Below are 27,751 nucleotides of genomic sequence, written 5' to 3'. Positions count from 1 at the left end.
CACTGCAAAAATTAGGCATTAGCGTTGCAGTCATGTAAACGTTAGTGATATAAACTTCCCTTTTTGATGTCATTTAGAACGGAGAGTTCAAACTTTGAAAGAGAACGACGGTTACTGTAATCGTACGCACCTCATACTGTGGGGAAAGAAAAGCGAACAATGCGCTTTCATAATTACGTATTTGCGGAACAAAAGCGTCTAAAATTAAGGTACTGATGTTAGTGAAGCATACCGTTGTAAAGATGTTAAACTTTCTAATGATATGTACACATAATCATTATATGTCATTAATTCGCTGTGTATGATCTGAGTCAAACCCCGGAAGCACCGGGGGTTCCAGTGGTCCCGGCCAATGCCTCCTTTAGGAGGCATTGTCCCGGCTCGCGCCCCGACTAGCACACCCGCGCTACGTACCCGCGCCAGCGCCCTGCGCTTGTGGACCGCGTCGCCTGCAATGGTGTTCACCGCTATCGTGTCACTCTGGTACTACGCCATATAGAAACAGAAATGTACCGGGAGATGTAACTCAATCACGTCCCAACGAACGCCCCTTTCTTAAGGGCTAGACCAGGCCAACCAGACGTTGGCTAGACTTTACTTACGAATTCGACCACTTTGCATAGCAGACGACAAAAACTGGCGACACCATTCTGCAATCGGCGCTCGCAGCACCGCCATCGGTCGTGCTCCCGTTTATTATAATTTTTTTAATATTAAAAAGTATAATCAGTGCAGAATTAATGTGAACACTTATGCACAACATAAATTGTAAGCGTCGTAAGCATAGTCCGTCTGAATCACCGTGGTCTGTACATTTAAGCAGCCACAAAGGATGACAAGCAGTGTGTTACATACGGCGCTTGCAGCCCCTTATAGCGGAGGTTTCGAAAAGCTCCGCACATCCGGACATCTCGGCTCGAGCGGCTCGTGGCCATTGGCCCCTGGCAGCCCTGGCCCCTGGCACCCCTCGGCGGCCTCTGCCGTGGTTGTGCCTGCGCCTCCCGCGCTCCGGCTGCTCTTGTGTCCCATACCGTTCTTTCTTCAAAAATATTCAATTCGTGCGATTGGTTTCCACAAAATTCTGAACGGTATGGCGTTCTGGGAGGAATATTTAAGCTAATATGCTTTCCCCAGAGCAAAGACACTGGCGTGGAAGCTCCTTCGAGATCTGATTTCCAGAGTGAGCGTTTCCAGTCGTAGGTAAAAAAATGGGCGAAGAAGCGTCGTCTGCGGACCCGTCCAGCTGCATTAATTCAAGGAATCATAACTTGGCGTGTGGTGTCGTTGAAGGTGAGTGTCAATACCTTCATTTACGGCGTACCCAATCTGTGCCTGCCGGTTATCGTTGTATCCTACTGGCTGTGCCAAGCACCGTGCAGTATCTAGATTCTAGAATCGGAGCTTTAGTGGCGCCATTGAGATGCGTTACCAGATGACCAGACGCGGTTAATAGTTACACGGTTCCATTAGGTGCGCTAATTCCTCCCATAGTCGCTTCCGTAATATTTCCTAGATACTGCAATGTATTGACGTAGGGTTACATAAACAAGCTGGTTATGTAGGCGGGAGGATCGAAATTACGCGCTCGGCTTGTCTAGCACAAGTGGTGACAAGTGAGTAGTTAGGCGAATTCGTATGAATGTTGCGCCTTTGTATATGTCCTGAAGTGCAAGTACAACTTTGAGTAAGTTTTCTGTACAATGTCAACTGTCAGATTTTCTTGCGCAATCGCTCCCTGCGTGCATTCTTGCAAACTATGCGTTTCCCCGATTATACATTCATTTCGTCGAAATACTCGTAACGAATGTGATAATCGTAGCAAATTTATTCTGCTTGCGGTTGATCTTTCAAGAGAAGTTTTACGTTTGTGAGCCAGTTTTTCTAACAAAGTGATGTTTCTGCGTGCGGTTCCCCAATGTTTGGACAGGCATCAGTAACGTCTGCTCTGTTCCGTACTTTTTTCTTTCTCTTTAGGATTTTATGGACGGCCATGGACGACTGAACAGCGCAAAGACCTTTTTCAAAGGTAAGTGCAGTACGTCTGTAATGATATGTACCTGTATTTGTTTTAGGGAATATTTTATGGTCTGTAGCTGGCAGCTTTTACCAGTTTCCTTGGAATAAACCACGTATGTTTACTTATAGAATGAAAAAATTGGGCCTGAACACCTATATGTATGCACCAAAAGACGATTTCAAGCACAGAGCATATTGGAGAGAGCTTTACACGGTGGAGGAAGCAGGTGAGTTGTTTGAAATGTGTATGATTAGTTCAGACCTCATTATGTGCATTCAGTGAGCGAATGTTATCCAAACATCTCGGAAAATAAGTGTTTTTGCAAATATAGCATACTTTATGCACCCTGAGCAACATTACCTTGCATGGAATTTTTGTCACAATAGTCAAATCTTACTGAGTTTTAAATTCAAGTTTATTCATCAACGATGTCAGTTTTACATAAGAGTGCATATAATATTGCTAATACACAGGGCGCCCCATGAACTGTCAGGGGACTCCCATACATAAACAAAATGTCAAGCTGTTACGGTAACTGTATAGACAATTTGAAAAAAAAAAAAACATAGAACAGTGTAAAAATAAACAAGAAACTATAAAGCTGTTTAGTAAAAAATGGAGCATGATTATCATCGCAAATGTCAGTTGTTATGAAGAAGAGATTTTTACATAAAGTAATTATTAACATGGTTCTTGAATACATGCTCTGTGGGTGATTTAATGGTATGTGAAATAGAATTCCACAGTTTGATTGTGGAATCTTGCCTAGCATGCACAGTTTGTGTGCATGCTAGGCAAAAGACGGTTATCAAGTTCAGAGAACCTAGTGATGTTAGTATTTGCAAAAGTTTCAGCGACAAAGCAATCTATATGTGCAGTATTACAAAATACTTTATATACCACAATTGATAACTTAAACAGAAAGAGCTCCTAAAGAACATGAATGTTTAAGCTACAATAAAGTGGCATTGAATTGGATAAGAAATGACAGTCGTAGTACGAAGCGCCTTGTGAAGGCGCCCATGTGAAGTATGTGTTCCCCCAAGCTGATTCGCAATAAGATTAATGGCTGTGAATGGTGTGAGTGATAAAGCAAATGCATGATGTGTGGCTGACAATGTGTTTTGATGATTGCGTGTATTTCCCGTAGAAGTCATTTGGACAAGTGACTGCACATGAAAATTGAATTTCAGGTGCCTCTCTAAAACTACACTACGAAACTTTGTGCTATCAGAAATTTGTGTTCGGTTGTCGTCAAGACACAGAAATATAGATTTCGAAATTGGTGTTGAAGGGGAATGAAAAACCATAAAAATTGTTTTGGAAGGATTTATGCCATAAAAATTGTTTTTGGGGGATTTATGCTGAACATGTTCTTTTGACACCAAGAAGTTATGTTATGTAGATTAGCGTTAACTTTTCGCTTTAGCTTGTCTACATTATTAGTGCAAGTAAAAATAGTCATCTGCATATAAGATACTGTCAGCAATGGTCAGAACATTAGTTAGGTTGTTAATAAATACTAGAAAGAGCAGCGGGCCAAGTATCGAGCCCTGAGGAACACCTTGATTTATGTACTTAGCAGATGACAGTTTGGCATCATCTGAACAACTTTAGTATGATTGCTTAGATAGCTAAAGATAAACTGAAGTGGTGGGCCAGTTATGCCGTAAGATTCAAGTTTATGCATAAGAATTTGGTGATCAATGGTCTCAAAAGATTAAGTTAAATCTATAAACTCACAACCTGCAAGCCTTTGTCGATTACCTTCTTGATTTTAGTGGTTAAGGTTAGACGCACAAGTTGGGGTAAATAATGTGGCTGAAAGCCATACTGTGTAGATAATAGATTAAATTTTGCTGGGTAGGATGCTAAATGTGTATGAAAAAGTCTCAATTATTTTACTAAAAAATAAAAATACATATAGGTCTGTAGTTGAGTTCACGATCACCTTTTTTTTTTTAACAGGTGTTATTCTACCAACTTTCAGAGAATTGGGAAATATGCCTTCTTTAAACATTTTGTTAACAATGTCTGCAATGATAGGAGATAGTTCATTAGAATAACTTTATATGAGATGGGTGAACACAGTCTAGGCCAGGCCAAGTAGACCTAAGTGAACATGTAACATGAAAAACTTCCTCTGCCCTCGTAGGTTGCAAGTAGAAAGAATGAAGATGGCCAGGCAATGTTGGTAATGGGGGCTCTGTTTGAGAATCGCAAGCACTACTAAAATACTCGCTGAAGGCATTCGTAATATCAGTTGGATGGCAGTATGTTTGTGTGTTTTTATTTTTGTTAAATGCACATGACATTTAAGAAGCAAGAAGGCTGGGAGTTTAACAATGGTCTGTCTAATGTTTAATTACTTTGTATCTTTCAAACTTGTATGGAACGAAATGTAAACAAATAAGTTTTTTGTAGTTTCCTGATGAATTTTTTTACTTTGTAATGCTAAGTGTAATTCAATTACTTTTTCTTTTTTCAGTTACCAGTTACATGTAACCAGTTATTATTGATAAACTGTAACAGGTGACGCAGCTTTGAGCACTTTTTCGGGAACTGCAACAGAAAGCCCGCAGTCATGCCACGCGGCAACCTCGCACTTGCACATTTTCACGCAGGCAAACACAGGTGCTCAGTATGTTTTGTCATCTTAATGCTGCACCAGATGTTGGGCGATGAATTAAACCTGTGCTACTACGTCTCCATATTGAAGGCCACTTTGGATGTTGATGCCATAAGGTCGCCTACTGCCGATGTTTTTTTTTTTTTTTGCTTTTCATTGGCCCTACTGGAGCACCTTCTCCGAGCTCCAGCAACCACAATCTTATGCGCAAGGTGTTTAGTACAATGAAGCACCGCCTTTCACTTCAGTATGCATGTTTAGTGAGTTTTCAGTGTCACTACAAGAAGTCCTCACAAGAAAATGAGAGATTACTGACGAAAATTTTGAAAAGCAGTTGTTAGTGAGGATAAAGAGTATGTTAATGGCTGCGGAGTACACTGAAAGAGCCAGGCCAGCTTGTTCTTTACTTTATTTGTGCAGTAAACATTGGGATAAAGTTGGAGGAAAGTAACATAAAAGTAATCGATTACATTTTAGTAATTACTTGGTGGCTTTCGTGGGGCAGTCATTGGTCACTGCAATCTACGTTTTTAAATGAAGTAATTGTAATTGGTAAATTTTTTTCTGTAATTTGTACAAGTCTCGTATGTGATTCACCATCACATGTCAATTGAAACACGTGTAAAAATAAATGAGAATGTGTTTTGTGCACGATTACCTGGTTATAAAACATCCTTTGGGCCAAAACATCACAAATGAGTCTTGCCCTTGTGTCACTCACTGGCTAACATAGAAATGCAAGGTGTTCATTTATTTTTATTCATTTTTTCTTTAGTTTAGGCGAAAAGTATTGCCTGGTGCTGGTGGTGCATGGTAGCTCTTTGTCATACACTGACAAAAAAAATTAAAATTTCACCGTGGTCATTGCATTCCTCGACTACATCTACCTCCAGTAGAGTAATGCACTGTTTTAGTTGAAAGGAGAATGATGCATGGCTTATTCTCCTTATATGAACCGACTTCAAGGGTCCCTCGCCAAGTCTGGCCATTTTGAGCTGACAAGTGCAGTGCATACCGCACTCGCAATTGTGCCTCTAAAAATTACATAGCTACGCGCTGCAGAAAATGCTGAAATTTCGAACTAAACTCAGTTTGCCCTTCTCCTCGCGGGCGCTGTGTTCCAAGACGGTGATGACGTATATCAGTAAATGCACCTACATACATGTCTGTCTATGCTGGGACATCGCTCATAGTAACACGCAGCTCTTCAAGAATTGTTCAAGGCAACATCTGTTATTTGTGTGATCTGTTGCTTCAGTAGACGAATTATAGTTTAGAGAAGTAATAAAACACACAAACTGAATGTCGACGTGTGTTTTACTTCGCACCGCGACCAGTGTTCGTGTATCACTGACTTACACCGCTTGTCAGGTGTTCTCGAGCACCACGCGCAGAGTCGTGCTGTGCGAGAAACGAGACAAACGTAATGCGACCGTCAGTGGAAGTGCACCACGCAGCAAAAAAGCGCAAGAAAAAACAAAAGCGGGACCCGTGACTATGCGCCCCGCGATCCTCCAGCTCCGGTATGGGAGAACGCAGGGAAGGAATCCGCTTGCGGAGGCTAGATGGGGCAAGTGGAGATAGTGTCCTTGTTGGTGGTGATGCCCGCCTCCTGAAATCGTGAGTTCGCGGTGCTGAAATATTCCTTTCTCGGCTATTAATTAACCAATTTGAAAAATTCTTGCGGTAGAACGCCCCCAAGAGGGCACGTAACAATTTCCAGCGTATAACCAAAATTTGCCATGTGGCCTGGGGAGGGGCCCTTTCAGTGTCATCCTTTTAAATGGAGTTTAAGGTCGCAGTTGTATAGTAAATGCCACAGTCTGAAAGGAATGCAACACTTAATTTCACTGTAATATCCAGCAACTTCATTTCTTAGCTCAGACTTCTGTGGCATACATACTGTCACACCTTCATGATGCAAGCTTAATACTAGTTACCAATATTGTCAATATACTTTCGGGGGCTCGCCATGGTTGCCTAGTGGTTATGGTGTTGGGATGCTAAGTACGAGGTCGCGGGATTGAATCCTGGCCACAGCGTCCACATTTCTATGGGGGTGAAATGCAGAAAACACCCGTCTACTTAGATTTAGGTGCATGTTGAAGAACCCCAGGTGGTCCAAATTAATCTGTAGTCCCTACTACAGCGTGCCTCATAATCAGATGGTGGTTTTGGCTTATAAAACCCCATATATTCAATCTACTTTCGGGTTGCGCAGTTTGGTCAGCGTTCAGTCATGTGCATTGTGCAACTGGTTCATAAAGTGCAGCAAAATCAATGAGACCTGGGTATGTTTGATTTGTACATGATTCACTGCACTTCTGCACATTCACCTCCAGCACTTTGTAATGTGTTGTAGGCAAACAGTTTCCTACAAAACTTAAACTCTGGCACTGCGATTGTTCATCTACCATGAGAATGATTAGTACATAAATGTGCAATCTATGTCCGTGCGGCTTCAGATGTTTTTGGGGTGTTATTTCTTATGCTATTTAACTTTCCATTTACAAGAAACAGTATTTTTCCAAGTGCATAAAGGCAATAAGTTTCTGTGCACATGAATAATCATTGCAAATTGTGGCATTTATAACGCAACATATTTTGTTGAAGATTACCAAATTTGCGAAGCCATTTGAAGCCAGAAGGACCAAAGTTTAGGCAAATCAATGTACCACCCATCATTCGTATGCACTAGAATACATAGACTGTTTCCAATACTTGCTGTAGATGGCAGAGTCGACCGCTAAGCGGGCAGCGACCATATTAAGTCTCATTTAAATTCTGACGAAGAGGTTAAAAAATGACAGCGGTGCTAAGACAGCATCGGAAGTCAAAAACGATGCAGGCTACTTTACTGTCTAAACAAGACGGTGGCTGAGCAGGAAGCTTGACAGTGAGGTCATCTGCGCACAAGCAAATGTAGCCACGCTTCCCTATGCGCCTAAATGTAAATCACATCGTGTTTTTCATTGGTTCATACACTCGGAGTTAAAATACGGAAATAATGTGGTGCTTTTCTTAGCTTTTTCTTCTCATTGCTATTGTGCTGTCACGGTATCAAAGTGCGTGGCCTGCATTTGGCGGGTTAGTAGGGTTTCAGAGGCGCGCAGTGCGTTTGGCTGCAAAAGCGTTGAAGTGAACGCACTGTCATGCACCATTCACTTGGCTCTGCCGGAGCCAGGGCAGGGTTCTGGCTTCAGCCATTGGCATGAGAGTTGTGCACATGTACATTAGCGTTCCTGCTGAGCACCTGTGTTCATACCACACCTTGGTGCATACACTGGTCTGAACTGAATGGATAGCAAGCGTCAAGCTAAACTTATCTAGACATTTCAGTGGACACTAACAAATGCTGACGGTTTTCATGGTCTTATATTGTGCACCATCAAGGTGCAACACCTGCAGCGCCACTGGCCGTGCTCCTCATCACGCTAGCATTCTGAGACACCTTTCTAAGCCTTGGTATCACTTTGCCTTCGTGTGACTCTGCCTTTTTGTTGTAGGAGGCGCTGCATATATGTTTTGCAGCTGCCGTCAGGTTTTATTATTCAGGCTCTACAGTGTCAAGGCATTTATTTAAAGATATGCTCAAAAAAAAAAAAGAAAGGAAGCTCAGGCTGCCCCAATAAAGAGTCCACAAAACCCCTGCCCCGGTATGCTATTCTTGCCAGTGTAAAATTCTGTAATGGTGTCGTTTAAAAAAATTAGTAGTTTCGCCCGAAAGGCGAAGCATCGATTGCAATAGCAAATTAGTGGACAGCTATATGAACTAAGGATAGTAGTTTTATCGGCCATATAAACTTGTAAAGGCCGGTTCCTGTGACAGGAACCGGCCACATGTGACAGTGACATGATAATAGTGTCACAAAAGTAACGGTGGCATGAAAACAGTGCCCCAAAAGTGTAAACATAGGCATACTAACTAAATTTACAAGCACGGTGTCACGCACTCACAAACAAACATGAACGCATCCCAATTGATGACAGTGGAAACTCACTGTCTGTCAAAATGGTGGAGTAAGCACAGCAGCAAGCGAATTGACCTTTGTATTGCCGCTCGCATCAATGTGAACTAAGCCGTAAAAACGGCATAGGGCGGTGCGGCGCGCGGCGATGATTTTATCGGCCTTGGACGTTATACGGAACCTCACAGCGACGGTGGCGACGCTGACGGCATAAATCTGCCTGGAGTGTCCATATAATTGCTATCGCTATAAAAATTAAATTCTGGGGTTTTGCATGCCGCAACCACAATATGATTATGAGCCACGTCGTAGGTGCACGGTACACAGACGTTCTTTGATTTTGCACCCATCAAATTGTGGTCGCTGCGGCTGGGATTTGATCTTGCGCCCTCGGGTTTAGCAGTACAATGCCAAAGCTACTATGCCACCATGGCTGGTAGGCAGCATTTTAAGCCAATCAGAGTGCCATAGCAGCCCTCTAGGCCCATCAGAGCTGATAAGATGGCGAATTTGTCGATGTTGAGATTAGCACCCTGGTTGAATGTTTTCAGCGCTGCTGCTGTGAACAGAATCGCGCAAATACAAATTTCATGTTTTGGTGGCCAACAAAAACAAAAAAGAAAAGAAAGAAAAAATTGTTCTTGTCTTTGCTTCTTGCTGATATTTTGCAGCAGGATCACATTTTTTGCCTTTGTTTGCAACCTTGGTTTTGACAGCGCACCCCCCAGAGATTAATGGAAGCCAATTCGCAGGTCATACTTTGTCATAATGCAGATGCCAGAAGCAGCAAGATAACGTCACATCACTCACTGCAAGTGGTGCAGATGACGGCAACTGTTTTTTTTTTTTTTCTTGAAAAACCAGGAAAGTAGCAGTGCCAAGTGTTATATTGTTACTAAAAACACCAACAGAAGGCTATTTACACGGTATAGTTACAGTGCTAGTGCACGCATGATCAAAATGGTGATTGACTGAGATCAGCACCACTTCATCTTCCTCATCTTTTCTGCAGCCACACTGAGGTGGTATTTATCTGCGGCTTTCCCGTATTAATATTGAATGATCTGAACCATAAAATGCGATCTTACTGTGACATCTGAGGAAAAAGAGTAGCGGTACATGCAAAAGCTTTTTCTCTGTGTAATTAAATAGTACGACTACATCTGATTACGTTGCTTGTAAAAAAAAATAAATAGGGTGGTGTGTGTTTCTTTGCTGCACTTGCGTGTGGCACGTGCCGTACAGCAATTGCAGGAGCAGAGAGCCAATGTACAGGGACGTGTGTTTTTATATTAGAATCACACAAAAAAAGATGTGCTTACTGCTGCTCTGTTCTTGCTCAAATTTTGCAGCAAGATCGAATTTTATGGTCCGGATCTTTCAATATAAACCTTGGCGCTGCTAAAAACCTGGTTTGTGAAGAAAAAAATTGCGAATATGCTTTCCTCTCGGATGCGTACCTGAGCAATTAATAAAAACCGATCTCGAAGGCCATGCACTGCAGTTGCCGAAAGGGACATAGCCACCATGTTTTAAACATCACTCACTGCAAGGGACTCGGACAAATGTAAGGTGTTATGAACGGGTTGGCGTTTCATCTCGGCGCTGCCATCCGTTGTTGCGGGTCGGAGATTATTCCGCCGCTGCTGCCAGTTCGTTGGGATATCGGGTAGCGTTTAGGCCGGTGATCCTTCAGCCAAAGGGATGAGTACGTCCGGGAGTAAGAGCGATAGAAAAAAGGGTTTATTCTACAGTATTTACAGTGGCTCCAAATATGGAAGCCCACTCCATGGGAGAGCACTTTGAAAGTCTCAGCTCACTACATGTCTGAGTTCATATCGGAACACGTCAGGACACACCACTGCACGCAAGGTGTCTCCTTATAAAACATTGATCTTCCCTAGTTGACCCGACTAGGGAATCAGATGACCTTGATGCGGCCAATCAGAAAGGCCATCTTGTTCGCTGAACTCCGCCTCTAACATTGCACCTTCGAAGCAAGGACGAGGCAATCCGGAAACGGGGTTGACACTCCTTCTACGAAAGTCGGTGACCTGTTTCTTGCCCTCCGACGGTCAGCTTGCCCGGGTCGGGAGAATGGCCTTTGCACTAATTCCCGCGTCTAACGAAGGGGGGCAAGCTTCGTGAGCTTCTTTGTCATCGCGTCCCAGCTGGTGTCGCGCCGCGTCGACAAGTAGGCGGCAGCTGATGAAGGGGGTGGCATCGTGGGAAGCACCTAAAGAATGCGCACTGCCTAGTTGGGGCGCTTGTTTGCCTGTCTCTTCGGTGTCTGGCACTGTCGCCGTCTCGGTGACGCTCATGAAAGGGCCTGCCTCGATGGGAAACAATCAAAGAATGCGCCCGGCCGATTCGGGACGCAACAAAGGTGTGTTCTATTCCCTTCAACCACCTGAACCAGTTAACAAGGTGCTGCACCCTGTCATTTTTTTTTCATTGGTCAGCAATGGTGCAGTCTGAACCACGGCATTCGTTTCAAAAGGTGTGCAAACTTAGTGGCGACTTACAGATGTGAAGCAGCAGTGCAGCAGATGACGCAACACACAGGCGCAAGCGCCATTAAAACTCCGCTTACGCACGTCTGCTGTGCCTACACAAGCACGGGGTGTTACATCTCGGAAGCCGATCATACTTGCCGTTCGGGACATCTCAAAATTACGCAGCACACATGCGCACATTAGTCGTACAAAACCATAAAATGCGATCGTTTGAAATTTGAGCAAGAACAGAGCAGTGGTAAGCGCAAAATCTTGGCACTGTTACTTACCCAGTTAGCAAAAAAAAAAAAAAAAATCAGAATTTTCTTTTTCCTCTGCACCCCACACAGTGAGTGTTTAAGGGACACTGAAATGATTTTGTGCAAACACACTGAGTCGTTGGGCCCTTCTGATGGCACATTTAAGCGCTCCGCGTAAAGCGTGTATACGGTTTTTAAAATGTGCATCGTTACTGATCGCAGCGATGCTGCTCCCCTGAGTTTTAAGCCGCCCCCTCTCAATTTATGAAGTTAGCCCAATTGATGTCAGTTGGGCGAGCTATTTGATTGGCTACCCAGTATGCATCATCGATAATTTTTCCAACTTTATGGGGAAGAAACGTTCTTCTTAATAATTGAAATGTTGGTTCATTTGTTTCTATAAAAATAAAAGTCACAGCAAGAGAATGCACAATTTATCACTACGCTAAGCACTTCCAGCACACAGCATGCGTCGTCTGCTTGCGTTGCAACATTCTCTGTGTTGATGCGAGCTGCGCGGTCAGTGTTGGTCTTGAGCTTTCTTTTCGTGAGCACCATGGATCGCCCTTGTTACGTTGCGGGCTTCAAATCTAGCAATTGCCGACACGTCAAGCTGCGACATCGTGTCCCTCTGCAAGTCACCATGCGAGCGAAGTGGCTGCAGCACATCGGGCTTTCGGTATCCGATCGGTACTAGCATCTACATGTTTGCAAATGTCACTTCGCGCCGGAGGATTACTACCATAATAGAGAGTTTTACCGGTCCAGTGTTCATGTAATCGCAAGCACAAGTGGACTGGGCATTTTACCAGATGAGCGAAGGCACAAACGTGAACGTCCTGCAGTGCAGGTGCAGCCACCTGGCGGCACAGATCTCAACCGTACTAACACGGAGCTCATATAGCAGCAACCAAGTGTATCCTGCTTTGCTACTGGTGTAAATTTTCAGCATAAGCGTTATCGTGAACACATCTCTTTAAATGTTTAATGTTTTACACTTGGTTACAGCAACAGTAGCCGTGTGTGTGGCTGGTTAAGCTTTGCGCCACCAGGAGGCTGCACTGTGCAGGCCGCTCATGTTTACCCTAAAGCCCCTTCATCACAGCAGTAGTAATATGGAGGGGCTGTAGTTTACACCTCCGCCCATCTGCCAAACGTCCAGCTTGCCTGCGTTTACAGGAATACCAGACATGATCGGTGCTGCGACAGAACGTTTGTTAGGGAGGCGGGTAACTTGGTAATTGTCCGTAGCTTTCTTCATGTGAGACGCTTCACTTAAATTGTGCGGCTAACGTTTTGCTGTCTACAAAATTTGTCCAAACCGTTTCAGGGACCCTATAAGAACCATGAGCATTGCGCCTATGTCACTTCTGGTGTTTGCAGTACGGCAAAGCATGGCCTTAGAGATTCATTACATCGTTTACATTACATTACATTCAAGCATTCGTTTGGGGGTGCATTCGAGCAGTGCAGACACAGGCAAGTTCATATCGTAATATCCTAAGAGATTCCTCACCCCTGAAAGAAACCCCACCCCTGTTTTTTGCATGATTTACTTTTTTTTTTTTCATTACACCAAAAGATAGCCCACTTCTCACAATACCACCACCCTGGAGGAATGACACTGCTGCCGCCAATAGTGACCACAGCAAAACGGAGTCAGTTAGCTACTGCCGGAGAAAAGTAACAATGCTGACTGGGAATGATAGTTCATCCCCCCTTTGCTGCAAGGGTGACCTTGGCAGAAGCTAGGTACCATGGGAGATAGGTGACCAATGCTGAATGGTCATCTCACCTGTTGACCACGTCGGGCCATGCGCATGATGAGGTCATGAATATTTTGCTCAACAGTGGTAGACACTCATCTCTTCAATGTTTTTAAAAAGACTGAACAAGTGCATATAAACAAACCTTCGCAACCTTTAGATACAATGTTTTTTCTTTCTTTTTTTTTTCTCAGGTTTTCTTGATTGTACACCAAAAGTTAACACCCTCCAACTTTTCACCCAATTTGCTCTAGATTTTAGGTGTGCTATCTGGGATATTAAGGGGGGGGGGGGGTATACCAAGCAAGTAACAGTGGCAAGTGTTATAAGCGAACGATCCAAACCAATGAAATGCGATTTTGCTGTAAATTTTTAGCAAGGACAGGGCAGCGATAAGCACAACATCATTTTTCTATGCTTGTAACAAACAAATCTTGAAGGCTATGCCTTTGCGGGATGCTTGTGCAGGAACAGATTGTGGAGCCAGAAACAGGAGATAGCTGCTATGTTTTCGACACCATCTATTTTTTAGCTATGCTTGGAGCCACGTGACAGCGCTGGGTGAATGGAAGTGTTAGAGGTGCTGTACAGTAACTCTAGGAAGTGCAAGAGCAGCAAATGGAAAACAAATGTCACTCACTAACCGCGAGCGCCAAAAACATCTTGGCAGGAGCTCCGCAGGGGCATCTGCGTCGGCAGGAGTTTGGCGTGTTGCAACACCACGTACCCGAGCACATAAGGGTTGGACCCTCCCGCGTGTGCCATGTCTGGAGAAAGGAGGGCCCTGGGGGTTGAGCCAATGCCGGGCGTTCGGACCTTTAAGGCCCCCCGGCGGAGGCAACACACCTCTTTGGCCTCTGCTTCATATAGACGGCATTTCCAGACTGACCCACCTAGATGAAATTGGCAGTCTTCTTTTCCTGTCCCCCTCTTTAATCTTTTTCTCTCTCACTTTCTATCTTTCCTGTCTCCTAGTCACATCTTCTCATTTCCGAATTTCTAGGCGGCAAGGGTTAATCTTGTGTGGGTAATCAACCTAGATTACAGCATATATTTGGTTGTAGCAATGATGTACTGCTAACGTGTACACAACTTGCCCTTGTTATGTCATCAAGTCTCCTTGTTGGGCTCGGTGGCGGGTGGCAGGCAACACTGCTGAACATAATGCTACATACTATGGGATCAAGCTATCCTCCACTTCCTGATCGTCTCCCTCACAAAAGGGGGTGCACCAATGCAACACTCAACTTTTTCATCCAACCTAAAGAAACTTTCCGGAAGCTCCACATTGTGTATTGTGAAAATCCAGACAAGGCTGATCGAACAATCTCGCCATTTCTTATGTCAAAATCTCTCACTGAAACAATAGGAATAGGTTACAATGCAATGAAGATGGCTAGTGGTGACTTGCTGCTTGATCTGAGTGATAAAACACAGCACAGCAAGCTGTCTAACCTCGTGACTATTGGGGAAAAACCCTGTCCCCATTTCTCCTCACTGTTCACTCAACACAGTTCGTGCAGTAATGTCTGAATGAGACCTTTTGGAGCTCAGTTAAACAAAACTGCTTGAAGGATGGAAGGGGCAAGATGTAATCAACATACAGAGAATCAAAGTGAGACAAGATAACAAAGAAATCCCAAAAAAGCACCTTATTTTGACCTTCGCCATGAGCAACCTACCATAGTTCATTGAGACGGGGTATATTAAGATCCATGTGAGACTGTATATACCAAATCCCTGCTGATGTTTCAAATGCCAAAAGTTTAGTCACGGCTCACAGAGCTGCCGTGGTTGGCTGTTGTGTGTTAAATGTGGAGCAAATGACCACCCTGCAGATAATTGTCAAGGTGAACCTCACTGTGCTAACTGTGATGGAGGGCAGGCACGCTGCATACTCGCAGTCATGTCTCAAGTGTAAACAAGAAAAAGAAATGCTAGTGCTCAAGGTGAAACACATTTCTTTCAAAGAAGCGTGTGAGCGTTTTTCTTTTGTTTAGCACACAACGTATGCCAATGTGGCGTGTCATGAGGCTGCGCCACCTCGGTCGGCTGCTAAGATCACGAGCTGTGAGCTTGCAGTTCCGCCACCCGCACCCCTTGATGGAAGCAGCTAGCGCTGCCTCACCTAACCTGAGAAAAGGGAAGCTGGCCGCTGAGTCAGTGACTCCCAAAATTCCGCGAGAGTCTAGGCCCGTGGCATGCCACGCTGCCGCCTGCATGGGTGTCCAGGAATGGAGGTAACCCCAGGCCCTTTGGCGTCAACGGTGCTGAAGGATCGGCGTGCCTCGTTAGCGCACACTAAGGCAGGAAAACTCACAAGAGTTTCTGCGCCTCTGAAAAGCCCGGTAACATAGCTGTGCAATGGCTGTATGAATGTTACAATGGAATGTCATAGGACTTATTCACAATCTAGATGATTTAAAAGAACTCTTATCTGAATTCCAACCAAAAGTGTTCTGTCTTCAGGAAACACACTTGGGACCCTGCCACACAAATTTTCTAGAAAGTTTGTAGTGTTTCGAAAAGACCACAATAACTCTTTCCCCCTTGGGTGGAGTGGCTATAAATACAGACAAATTAGTTGCTTGTCAACATCTAAATATTCAGACATCTCTTGAAGCCGTACCAATCTGTGCCATAAGTTGGTAACGGTTTGCTCTTTGTACATCCCTCCTAATCATCATCTAACCAGGGTTGAGCTTGAGAACCTGATAAACCAACTTAATACTCGGAGACCTGAATGCCCATAATCTGCTTTGGGGCAACCCACGCTGTGACTTGAGGGGATGTCTCAAAGAAAATTTTCTTATTTCAACTGGTGCGTGTTTATAACAAAAAAGAACCTACATTTTATAGCTCAGCACACCATACATTTTCTTCAGTTAGTCTTGCCATAAGTTATTGATCACTACTGCCAGATTTAGGTGCACAAAGAACCCCAGGTGGTCCAAATTATTCCCGAGTCCCCCACTATGGCGTGCCTCATAATCAGATAGTGGTTTTGGCATGTAAAGCCCCATAATTAATCACTACTGCCATATTTAGAATGCAATGTCGTAAAAAATCCCTACGGAAGTGACTATTTTCTGTTGTTTCAGACCACTGCAGATACGCTTGATTCCCTGTCCTGCCCAAAGAAATAGAAATTTAATACAACCACTTGGGAGAAATTGAGAGAAGTCTCCCTTCTCTCATATGACACAATCGGACATCTAGCAATTGAGGAGGTGAATGCATTTCTCACGGAAAATATACTAAATGCGGCCCTAGAGTCCATCCCACAAACAGGACACACTCGAGTTATTACCAAGCCGTGGTGAAACTGTGAGTGTGAAATAAGCTAACAAGAAGCAAAATAAAGCGTGGGATAAGCCTTCACATTACCCCAACACAGAAAATCTAATCGCTTTCAAGCGAGCAGCAGCTAGTGGTGTGAGGCCGAGAGAAAGCTAGACAAACTATCACACATAACCTCATATAAAGATAAAAAGTAGGTCTATGCGAGAGTGCGAAAGCTTTAAAGGCCAAGCTCCTAGCTCATTCCCATTGGTAAATAATCTAGGCTACACACTATAACTACAAGCTCACACACTAGGTGAGCATTTTGAAAACATTTCTAGTTCACTGTGCGAAAGAGTTATTGGCGCACAAAGAACAGGCTGGACGCAGACTAAATCTTTCCCATGAACGAAGTCGAGGGGGCTATAACAGCACTATAACAACACACTAACTAAACATCACTCTAAATAGTTGCTGTTCAGCTCTGGGCAAGGACCAGATCAGTTACAAAATGCTAAAAGAAACTGCCGAAGCAGACGCTTGAATGCTTGCTGGGCCTTTTTAATAAATTTTTTGATGCTGGCTATTTACCCAGCAGTTGGAAAGAGGCAATTGTTATACCGATCCTCAAACAAGGCAAAGATTTTTTCATGGCCCACAACTGCTTTCTGTTGCTACCTGCCAAGCATGACCAGCCAGTTGGGCATTCTCAAGCAAAAGCATGAGAATGGTGCGCGCGAGAAATATTTAGTGACAACCGTGTATGTACCAGTGTTATCCATTCGTATAATTGGAAGGGGATGCCTGCTGATTTGGTTTGCGCAGTACCATTCACCTAACGACAGATGCACAATAGTTAAAAATGTATAACACTTAGTCTTGGAAAGATAAAAGATTGATTAAATCTAACTATGGTAGATTTGGGTGGTCAATCAGGTCCTCCCAGTCTGATTGCAAGATGCTCTAGATCTACAGTCGGGGAAAGAATGCACCACTCGAATGGCGGGTCACTTTTCGGAGAAATGAGAGGGAAGGAAGTGAGGGCCAAGGGAAACTTTCGGTGATGCCCGATTGAATGCCCCCGCACCACACAGCATTATAGCATCATGGCGAGCGAGAGCGAAAGCCAGACACAAAATGGTAGGCTACGAAAACGACAGTTACAGTGGCCATCGCTTGCAAGACGGTACTGTGCCAGCACAGCACGTTTTCAGTACTATGATAAAATGCTGCGACCGCTTGCTGCGCGATGCAAAAGAACTGAAGGAGCCGCGAACAAATGCAAACATTACTGCATCGCCATCATCAACATGAGGCACACAAAGCACGACAACACAATTACGAAACTGCCTAAACGGCCGAGCCAACATCGGAAAAAGCAATGTTAGTGTGCTGACGAAAGCAGCATGGTGCTAGTGCGACTGGAAACCGGCTAGATCTCGCAATTTATCTAATGTCGTTGGCGGAAGCATTTCTGGGCGCTCCAAGTTGGATTTCAGCGATTTGAAAGAACCGACGGAATGTATTCGGAGTGCCCTTTTTCAACCACCCGAACAAGACGATTACCTCTGAAGTGCTCTGAAACTATCACCCGAAGGTGCCAGTAATTTTCTACAAAAATTGCTACAGGAAACTCTGGCACTAGTGTCTATGGGAGCTGCTAGTATGGGAATGATGGGCAGTAAATGGATTTCCCTAAAATTGGTCCCTCTGCCTTCAAATGGCTCTCTGACTTCAAAAATTATCATTTTTGACAACATAGTGAAATATAAACTCAACAATTCGCAATGATAATGCACGTGTGCATGTTTGTTTTAAACTGCCATCACCATCTCAACACTGGTCAAAATGTGTTGAGACGGTGATGGAAATGAAATGACCACGATTTACAGTTATAGAATTTATCACGCTGTTTGCGATATATGTTGGAATTATACAAGTCTCAAAAAACCAGTAAGTGGCGTGGCCAGGCGATGTAATCTTGGTACTCCGGATATAGTGAATGAGATTACTGTACGTAAGTCAGCTGTTAATAAGTACAGCATACTTATTGCTTAAAATTGCAGTTATCGCACAGATAATAACCAAACTTGGTGAGGAGCTTCTTATGTGCTTAGGAATCCAAAACAAACAAAAGTAGAAAACGCATTTTTCTGGTAAAAATTGCGGTTTTAGCCTTGCATCTCCTTAAAGGGGCCCTGAACTACTTTTTATCAGTTGAGAAATGCATTTGAAGCTAAATTGGACTACAGTTAAACCTGGATATAACGAAATTGACAAATTCCTGAAAAACTTCGTTATAAAGAGTATTTCGTTATATGCAGGTACGGCACGAAAATTGGAAAAAGAAACGCTTACCTTATTTACTTCATTGTAACGCGCACCCGTTTTGCGTGACCAAAAGAGAGGGAAAAAATTCTTTACATATCTTGCGTTTCTTCGTCGAAGCACTCATCCTTGGAATGTCACACCAGGTACTGGGATGCATGGACGCGTGTCGTTTCACACAAGCGCGAGGCGTCGGAAACGAAGAACGAGCGACACGATGGCGTCGTAGTGTCGTATAGTGTCACCTAGTGTCAGGTTAGGGAAGTGACGCGCAGAGACTTGCGCAGGTAACCAAAGAGTGGCGCTGCCAGCACGTTGAAAAAAAATTTTTTTTTTCTTTTTTCGGCAACATCAACTGGAAAAGGGAGAGTGCTGGCTCGGCGGGCTAGGCCAGCTGCAGCAACCGGCAGGATCAGGTTTGAATGAAGGGAGGGGGAAAGGTCACGCCTGCGGCGGCAAGATCGCTGGGTCGAGGGATGCAGGCTCGCTCGCACGCACGCACACGTGCGTTCGCTCTCGCCTCACGGTAGCCGTGAATTTGAGCGCGCCAAGCGCGACGGAGTGCGCCAAGTCGCAGCATAGAACGTGCTTCCGGTTGCTGCTCGCGCAAAAATGACAAAACTTTGGGCGAAATCTCTAGGTTGTTGGCGGGGAAAATACATTATTTTGAGGGGGGTCTCCCGCTACCACTTCGTTACGTAGAGGTCTCAAATACATGTGCTTCTATGGAGCAACGGCGGGGAATAGAAAAACTTTGTTATATCCAGGAATTCGTTATATGGAGGTTCGTTATAAGCAGGTTTAACTGTATTTCAGAAGTACTCTGCCCCAAAATGTTTTTCAATGCGTTCAGCATTTCCACTGCGAAAGCTACGGTGGAGCGGGGTGTGCCCACAATGCTCCACCTACTGAACGTCACCGTGGCGTGCAGTTCAAATTTCATTTTGGATGTTCATGTAGACGCCACTATTTCCGATTTTGGCACCTACGACACGCCAAATGTTCCGAACGCGCTTGTCCTCAGCGAGCCACAGTATGCTCAGCCAGTGGACTCGTCGCGGTACCCCACGGCAGCCGCAGTATCTACGCTATGTAGCAGACCGCAGCTACATGCAACTGCAGTGTTTGCTTTGTGCACGACAGGGCTATAGTGCACGCTCGCGCTCATATGCTCCTGTCTGGCTGCACTACGTGGTGCTACGCTATGTGGCTATGGGAGTAGCCACATCCAACTTGCGCATTTTGAAACGCTAATAGCTTAATCCTTCCGAAGGGAAGTCTGCCACGGCGTTTAACCAGGCACGGCCAAGAGTGAGTGCGCGCTGGCAAGCGTGCTTGTGGTCTCTTTCCGTACTGCGCCCATTGGGCATGGTGACGATGATGCCTGAAACAGTCTGAAAGCGACGACGACGCAAACCAGCCTGGAACATCGGCGGCCGCAGCCCGGCACGCCCAACTGTAGTGCTTGTAGTTAAATTTTTGTAGCGAAATACCTGTTCAATGAAAAATTTAGATTTTTTCGGAGATAGTGCCTAATAGACGGCAATACATTTTGTATATCATAGTTTTAGTAAAATTTTTTTCTTAGTAGATACAAGTGTCTTTACAAACCTTGTTCAGTTTTGTCACACAATCTTGATTTTAGCATTTTATATCTTTTTTATGACATCTCGTTAATAAAACTTTTATGCATGAAAAGTGCATTTATTTTGCTTTCTGTTTATGTATTACATTAAATGTTGAGTGCAGTAGTTCCTTCAGAAAAAAAAAAAAAAAATCTGCCGTAACATACAAAAAACATCTATTTTCCTCACTAGGGAAAGAGTTAAGTTTCGTGTGGTTCGAGGCTAGTTGAGTGTTCAAAACTAGTCAAAATTAGCGAGACCCAATGGATACAACACTCATAAGCTGGGTGGTTAAAGTTTAATTCCTATGTAGGCGGTCGAGCATGAGCAGACGATAGTCGGATTCTTCCGGAAGTATGTTATTATTAACAAAATTTGAAAGCAGATTTTCGCTTAATTCAGCCTGTTTATTAAACTGCGTCAATAAATATACGCAGTAACTGTAGGAAGAACCGCACTGATCGAAACACCCTTCTTGATGTCAGCTGTTGGACAATAGCAGCCATCAAGGCCACAAGTGTGGATGTGTTCTGTTTCCGACCCTGTTTCCTCTGTTGTTTTTGAGCTATATTATTTAATTTACTTATAACTGACCCTGTTGCAAGACTGGACCACACCCACGCGACGATGCACATGCAGAAAAAGACTTCTTTCCTTGTGAGAGTTCGCGCATTTGTCTGTAGTGGATTGCCGGATGTGAAGTGTGCTTGTTTTTCTTTTCCTTTGTTGCCCTGTGAAAGTGACGCCACAGTGCCATCATTCTGATGAAGAAATCATTCAATAAATGATCCTGCAATAGTTGCTTGTAGCCTTGAAACCGTATGCTGAAAAGAAAATATGTATCAGTGATGTGATGAATGTATGATGAATGATGTATGATGAATGTATAAAGTGATGTTGCTTTGAAAACGTGGCATTTTAAATACTGTATACATTTGTGAAGTAGTAGCCCCCTTTTCTTTACCTTCATAGGATATGGTTCTTGCATGTATATTGAACAAGGCAAATGGAATGTGGGATAGCAATCACCATCTGGTGGCTTCTGCAGAATCTGCCATATAGTGAAATAATGCACAAATGAATTGCAGTTGCTTTTTGCCAACTCATCCTTTATCTTTGAAACTTTATCTTTGAAAATCATCTTTATTTTTATTTTTAGCTTTATAGGTGTTTAGTGAAAGGGAAGGGACACCCTTTAGTTTAGTGTTGAGAAGTGAAGCTTTATTTGCATGTTTCAGATGTGAATGTTGTAGGAACTCTGCATGAAAGGCGTTGTGCTCATCAGCCATCCTGTTCGTTGCATATTTTTTAGGTCTGGATCTTAATAATCATGGTGTTGATTAGTAGTAGTAGCTTTTATTCCTTCTATATAAAATAATTGCTTTTGCTGCCTGTATGCAGTCTTTTATCAAGCTTTGCATTTAACATTGATTACTATTCACTCAACCCTATTATACTTCTGCAAACAACCTGCAACACTGTTGTAACTTATGGTTGTGATGCACCTTACTGTGATTTAGATACCTGTAAATGCAGCATAAAATAACACCTTAAAATAACACCTTTTTCTTTTCTTTTTTTTTTTTTTTTGCATTTGACTTTTTTCGCTACATAAAGCCGCTTTAGTTAGCTGTGTTACTTTGCCATTTCTGTAATTTTATTTCTAGCTTCTTTTTCCGCTCCCATATCCTCTATTTCTTTTCCTTTGCTATTGCGTTATTGTAAAAGGTCTCTGGCTATTAGCCGACATCTAATTGTTGAATTAGTGTTATTTCTCCAATGTTACTCTTTCTTTCCTTAAAACTGCTACTTCAATGCCTTCCCCCCCCCTCCCCCCCTTTTTTTTTTTTTTTTTTTTGTAGAGCACCTGACAAACCTTATCCAGGCAGCTAGGGAAAACTCGGTCAACTTCTACTATGCCCTATCACCTGGCCTGGACATCACTTATTCTAGTTCAAAAGAAGTCTCCTGCCTCAAGAGGAAACTAGAGCAGGTATGAGATAGTACTCTGCACTCATTATTTCCACTGCTGCATTGTAATATGACGAGCATTAGACACAGGGAAACAAAGCTTGATGTTAGGCATTCTCTTTTTTTTTTTTTTTTACTATATCATTTTGCAGGTGGCTCAGTTTGGATGTGGTGCATTTGCACTCCTCTTTGATGACATTGAGCCAGAGATCAGCGAGACAGACAAAGAGGTGTTCCAGTCATTTGCACATGCCCAAGTGTCTGTCACCAATGAAGTCTACCAGGACCTGAACCACCCCAAGTTTATTTTTTGTCCAACAGGTGAGCAGCAGCACTCTGCTAAATGTGTTTCTGTGTAAGCATCAGCAGCGGTGGCGGCAATCCCTTGAAGGCCCTTGTGATAGTGCACACCTCTGAGCAGCCAGGCAAAATTGAAAACATACACACTCCTTGAAGCAGAAATGGCCATATTGCAATTAAAGCAGCTGGGTGACAGAATGTGTGACCAACTGAAAAGCTGTTATGTTGGTAAAGCTTGTTTTCCTAATAGTGGTCCTGAACCACTTTTTATCAAAGTCGAGAAATGCATTTGACCATAAAATACACTATATCAGAAATACTTTGCAGAAAAAATTACCTCGTGCCGTGTGGCTTTTCTTTCTAGGAACCCGTATGGGTTTCCTTTGTAGCAATTGCTACGACTGGGTGGATGTCTCATTTTTGCATTTAATTACTTCTCTCCACCTAGTGGGTTTCCGCTGAACTATTACGTCAAACACTTGCCTTTGCTTCGAGTTGTCGATGAATTTGACTTTGCCCTGCCATCTGCTAGCTGCCGGGTTAGCTCAGATGGTAGAGCGGCTGCTCCGGGAAGGCGGTGGTCAATGATATGATAGTGGGTGCTTTTGGAAGTACATAATTCTTATTGAAATTCGAAACACAGATTTTTCTTACTTCAGCTTGCTTATTTAACTGCGTCAATAAATTTGCACAATAATAGTAGGAAAAAGCACACTAATCCAAACACCCTTCTTGATTGATGTCAGCTATTGGCTAATAGCAACCGCACATGGAAATCTGCTATATGATGAAATATGGCAGCCCTTTAAAAGAGTGAGGAGAAGGCTTTTGTTGAATAGAGAGTGTTTGAGAAAAAAATTACACCATCTTCCCGTAGGGGAACCCTGAGTAGTATGCGAAGCAGCCATGGGGTCGACTCAAGGTAGTTTTATCAGCTGTATAAACTTGGACATGCAGCAACACCAGCAACGCGCAGAACTGTTGTCGATGCCGTCGGTGTTTTGCCCGCGTTCGCACCGAACGCGCGCGGCGTTGGTGACTGTTGCCAGTGCCTCTGGGGCGCCTACCGTCACGCCTCTAACCTAAGCTGCTTCGCATTATCGCGCGCGGAGCCGCAGGTGTTGCCATTCGTTGCGCAATCCGGAGAGGAGAGGAGCGTCGGAGAGGAGGGGGAGGAGGATGCGCATGCGCAGTTGGGGTGTAGACGCACGGCGGATGGATGGATGGAGGGAGGGAGGGAGGGAGGGAGGGAGGGAGGGAGGGAGGGAGGGAGGGAGGGAGGTAGTGACATAGCTCTGACCATAAGCTACTTCGCATCTAAAGGTGACTTCGCACTCCGCTTGCGAAGCCGCGCGCACTGCGCACGATTGCAAATTTTCGCTGAGATATTCACAGCAGCGTATGCTGTCTCTGGACTCTGTTTTTCACCAAGCCCGCGAAGCCGCGCGCACTGCGCACGATTGCAAATTTTCGCCGAGATATTCACAGCAGCGTATGCTGTCTCTGGACTGTTTTTCACCAAGCCCTAGGTGTGGTTCAGGACCCCTTTAAGCTTTTAATGCTTGCTTTAACTATAGTTCACAAAGACTATATATGGTTGCATTTGATGATCAACCTTTCACTGCCTACGACCCTGTTGTGTACACTTATTTTACTGTATAAATCACATTTGCTTTTTTTTTTCTCTCTTTCTCACAGAATATTGTGCTGCCAGGGCTGTTCCAAATGTTCAGAATTCTGAGTACCTGAATACTATTGGCCTGAAGCTAATGCCTGGAATCGACATCATGTGGACAGGTGAGAGTTCTGTATTGAGTCACTGCAGTCGCTGCAGCATTCACTATTTGTTACTTTTTAAAGGCTGTAATAGTACATAGGTTTGTTGTAGTTCATTACACACAGTGGTAGCTCAGTGACTGCATGGTTGTGCTGCTGATCATGAGTTTGAGCAACACAAGAACAAGGTGAGAGAAGGAGCCAACGTTTCGACTAGTAGACTTTTTTTCAGGTGACATGTGCTCTCCTTGGCAGAGTTCTTGTTGTCGATCCACCGATTGTACAAACTCACGCGGTTGTAGTCGTCGAGCCATTCGTCGATGTCGTCACCGCGGAGTCCCGCTAAGACAAAAGAATCGCGCTGAGGGCTCGTCACAGTCCAAAAGGGCACCGCAGATGGAATCGTCGGTGTTGTAGGGTTATAGATACTGTGCCGAGAAGAGCATATGCCGCCTTGAAAGAGAAGTCCACTCGTCGAAACGTTGGCTCCTGCTCTCACCTTGTTCTCGTGTTGTTCATCGTCTTGAATTTCCATCTCCTGCATTCCCTGTGTTTTCTCTAATCATGAGTTTGTAGCTTTGTGATCCGATTTTAATGTGGGTGAAATTTAAAAACATTTTTGTACTGAGGTTTCGGTATGGAGGTTCTAATCCAGAGCCCTCCATATGGCATCTTCCATCCTTAGTTACAGCTTTGGTATGTAAGATCCCATTAGTTATTGGTTTTTGTGAGCCATCTTGGCATTAAAGTGCTGTATTCCTGACTAAACGATTTTGCAAACACCTTGGTCATTGCATTGTCTTGTCATCTATCTTCTTCCCATCTCACATTTGTTTGGGATCTCCTGTTACTTTTCACACTTGTACATTCCTAATAAGCTGAGCCTGCCCTCCATCTTTTTTTTTCTCTATCTTTTTTTTTTTTTTTCCAGGGAACAAAGTGATTTCGAAAACAATAACAGTCCAGTCGATTCAGGAGCTCACTGAAGTGCTGCGTCGGCCCCCAGTGATATGGGACAACCTACATGCGAATGACTATGACCAGAAGCGTTTGTTCTTGGGACCATATAATGGTCGGTCAACAGACTTGGTGCCTCATTTGCGTGGGGTCTTGTCCAACCCCAATTGCGAGTATGAAGCCAACTTTGTCCCAGTTCACACGTTAGCCCAGTGGAGCAAATGCAGCAGTGATGGCAAGACAGATCTGAGTGAGCCTGCTCTTTTATATTATTCTTGCTTAGTATAATTGCTTGCCGCGAATTGTTTGCCTGCAAGTGCACACCGTTTTTTTTTAAAGCTATGATGATATACTCTTGCTGATAGACTGAATTGGTGGCAGAAATGATCTAAGGGCAGCTCTTTTTGGTGCTTGGCAGTGGTGCCTCCTACTGATCATCAGTGGCATTGGAAAAGAAGGGTGCGGAGGAGGGGAGGTGGCAGGAGGCCTGTCACTGCCCTATCCTGCGGTATAATTGTCCTAGCTGACATTGGCGTGACAGTGCAGTAGACACAAATGACTGCCTTTCTCCCCACCTCCATATACTTCCAACCCCCATAAGATCATGTACAGTATTGACATTTATGCTGTGGATGTGTAATCTTAGAAGTAACTAGAAGTCATGGAACCCTTATGAAGAAACTTATTCTGTCTGCAAAATGCAGAAAGGAGAAGAGTGCATTGGCTTATCTACTCTTGCCCTACGCAAGGCTGTAGCTTAAGAAGCACTGTGGTCGTGATGACTCTGCTCTTTGATGTAGGGCCACAGACAATGACTTACACCCCTGCTGCATGTGCAAATAAGATGTTTTTAAGTGCATAATGCCTTAGCATTTAATGCTATTAGATTGATGCCATATGCAAAAGCGATAAGGCATAATTGGTTGCATGCTTGAATAATCTAGTTTCTTAACATTCTTCTTTAATCTGAAACTATGCAATCATGGTTCATGGATATCATTTAATAGTATTTTAGCCACAGTCAACATTATTTTCAATGTAATTAGCAGTGTAATGGAATGCACACTTTCCCCTACACTTACTCTAAACGGCATATTCTTATGTACAGTGCTACATCAAACAAGTTGTACATTTCAGTGAGAATATAGGTCTGTACAGGTGTAAACATTTGACATTGTAGCAAATTATTACCACCAGATGTTCCGCTGACTGCCTATTGCTTGTGAGCAATAATACCTTACATATTAATATTCTAAGAAAAAAAAAGTAAATTAAAAAATGATACTGAAATTCGTTAGCTTTAGTTCCACCAAGTACTTTATATGCTACAAACTAGCGTGTAACGTTTGAATGACAAAAGGGAGAGCCGTGAATCAGTTTGCAATAGGTAGAGGAGTTGGTGAGGTTGAAAAAAAAATTTAAGTGACAATTGCAATTTTTTCAGAAAATCTGCATTTCAAAAGTGTCCTCATACCTATTAAGCAATTTCTGGCATCAGGTTTCTAATACCAAACTCAGTCGAATCTCGTTAATTCGAACTGGCGCTGTGGTCCCGTCAAAGTTATGTGTATACCAATGGGCGAAAACGCCCGGTAATTCGAACACGAAAGCATTTGTGACGATTAATTCGAACATACCGCGCACCAACAATGCTCTCAGCAGCGCGCCAAATTACGTGGCGGCGCCTCCGACCGGCATTGCTCCGAAAAGCTTAGGCAAGACCCCTCAACACCACACGGAGAAAAAAAGAGAGAGAGAGAAAAAGAACCGCGGTGGAAATTTCGCTCTCTCAAATGGCAAGGTCGCCGTTTCTGCGTCGCGCCGGAATGTATGTGCCTATGTCTCAGCCAACGCTGCGGCGTAGAGGGAAGCAATGGCGGAGGCCAAGTCTGGCCAACAAAACTACCCACGCCAGCCAATGCCTCGCTTCAACGGCAGAAACCGAAACTTCAGGGAGCGGGCTAAGCTGGCGTCGGGCGGGCGGCGGGTGCGCATGGAGACAGTCGAAGGTGAGGGAGCTACGAGGGAGTTGAGAGGGAGCGCGAGGATAGCCACCGAAGCGACGGGGTTGCCGAGGCCAAATCCGCTTCCCTGCCGCCTTCTTCTGTCACCTTCAACGGTCCCCGCACGCGCACGCCCATCGCCGTGCCGGCACCGCCCGCTCCCTGAAGTTTCGTTTTCTGCTATTATTGGGAAGCGAGCGTTGGCCGACGTGGGCAGTTTCGTGGCCCTCGCTCGCTATGCGCTTGCGTGCCGTGACATTTCAGGACTCGCACCGTTCGTACGTGGTGCTATGGTGCTCTAATACTTCAAAAATAGGTCCTTTCTTTGATTTGAACTTATTTTATTTCGAACAAATTTTCGGGCCCCTTCGAGT

At 44.1% G+C, this 27,751-nt stretch overlaps 1 protein-coding gene across 4 annotated transcripts in view; it reads left to right on the top strand.

The window, feature by feature from the left end:
• Positions 1-859: 859 nt before the first annotated feature.
• LOC119459137 (protein O-GlcNAcase-like) overlaps positions 860-27,751 on the top strand; it is a 78,647-nt gene continuing 51,755 nt past the window's right edge. For 2 of the 4 annotated variants that reach the window (XM_049666060.1, XM_049666049.1), the window contains exons 1-7: positions 860-1,290; positions 1,975-2,026; positions 2,146-2,243; positions 22,233-22,363; positions 22,494-22,662; positions 24,340-24,438; positions 25,349-25,624. In XM_049666060.1, the coding sequence (XP_049522017.1) occupies positions 1,209-1,290; positions 1,975-2,026; positions 2,146-2,243; positions 22,233-22,363; positions 22,494-22,662; positions 24,340-24,438; positions 25,349-25,624 (907 nt within the window). In that variant the 5' untranslated portion in view covers positions 860-1,208. The remainder of the gene's footprint in view (positions 1,291-1,974; positions 2,027-2,145; positions 2,244-22,232; positions 22,364-22,493; positions 22,663-24,339; positions 24,439-25,348; positions 25,625-27,751) is intronic. The other 2 variants (XM_037720975.2, XM_037720969.2) reach the window with 1 other exon arrangement.

This window comes from Dermacentor silvarum, chromosome 1 (genome assembly GCF_013339745.2).
Source record: "Dermacentor silvarum isolate Dsil-2018 chromosome 1, BIME_Dsil_1.4, whole genome shotgun sequence".
Classification (NCBI taxonomy): Eukaryota; Metazoa; Arthropoda; class Arachnida; order Ixodida; family Ixodidae; genus Dermacentor; species Dermacentor silvarum.
Note: the sequence above shows the minus strand (reverse complement) of the source record. Positions and strands in the feature narration are given on the sequence as shown.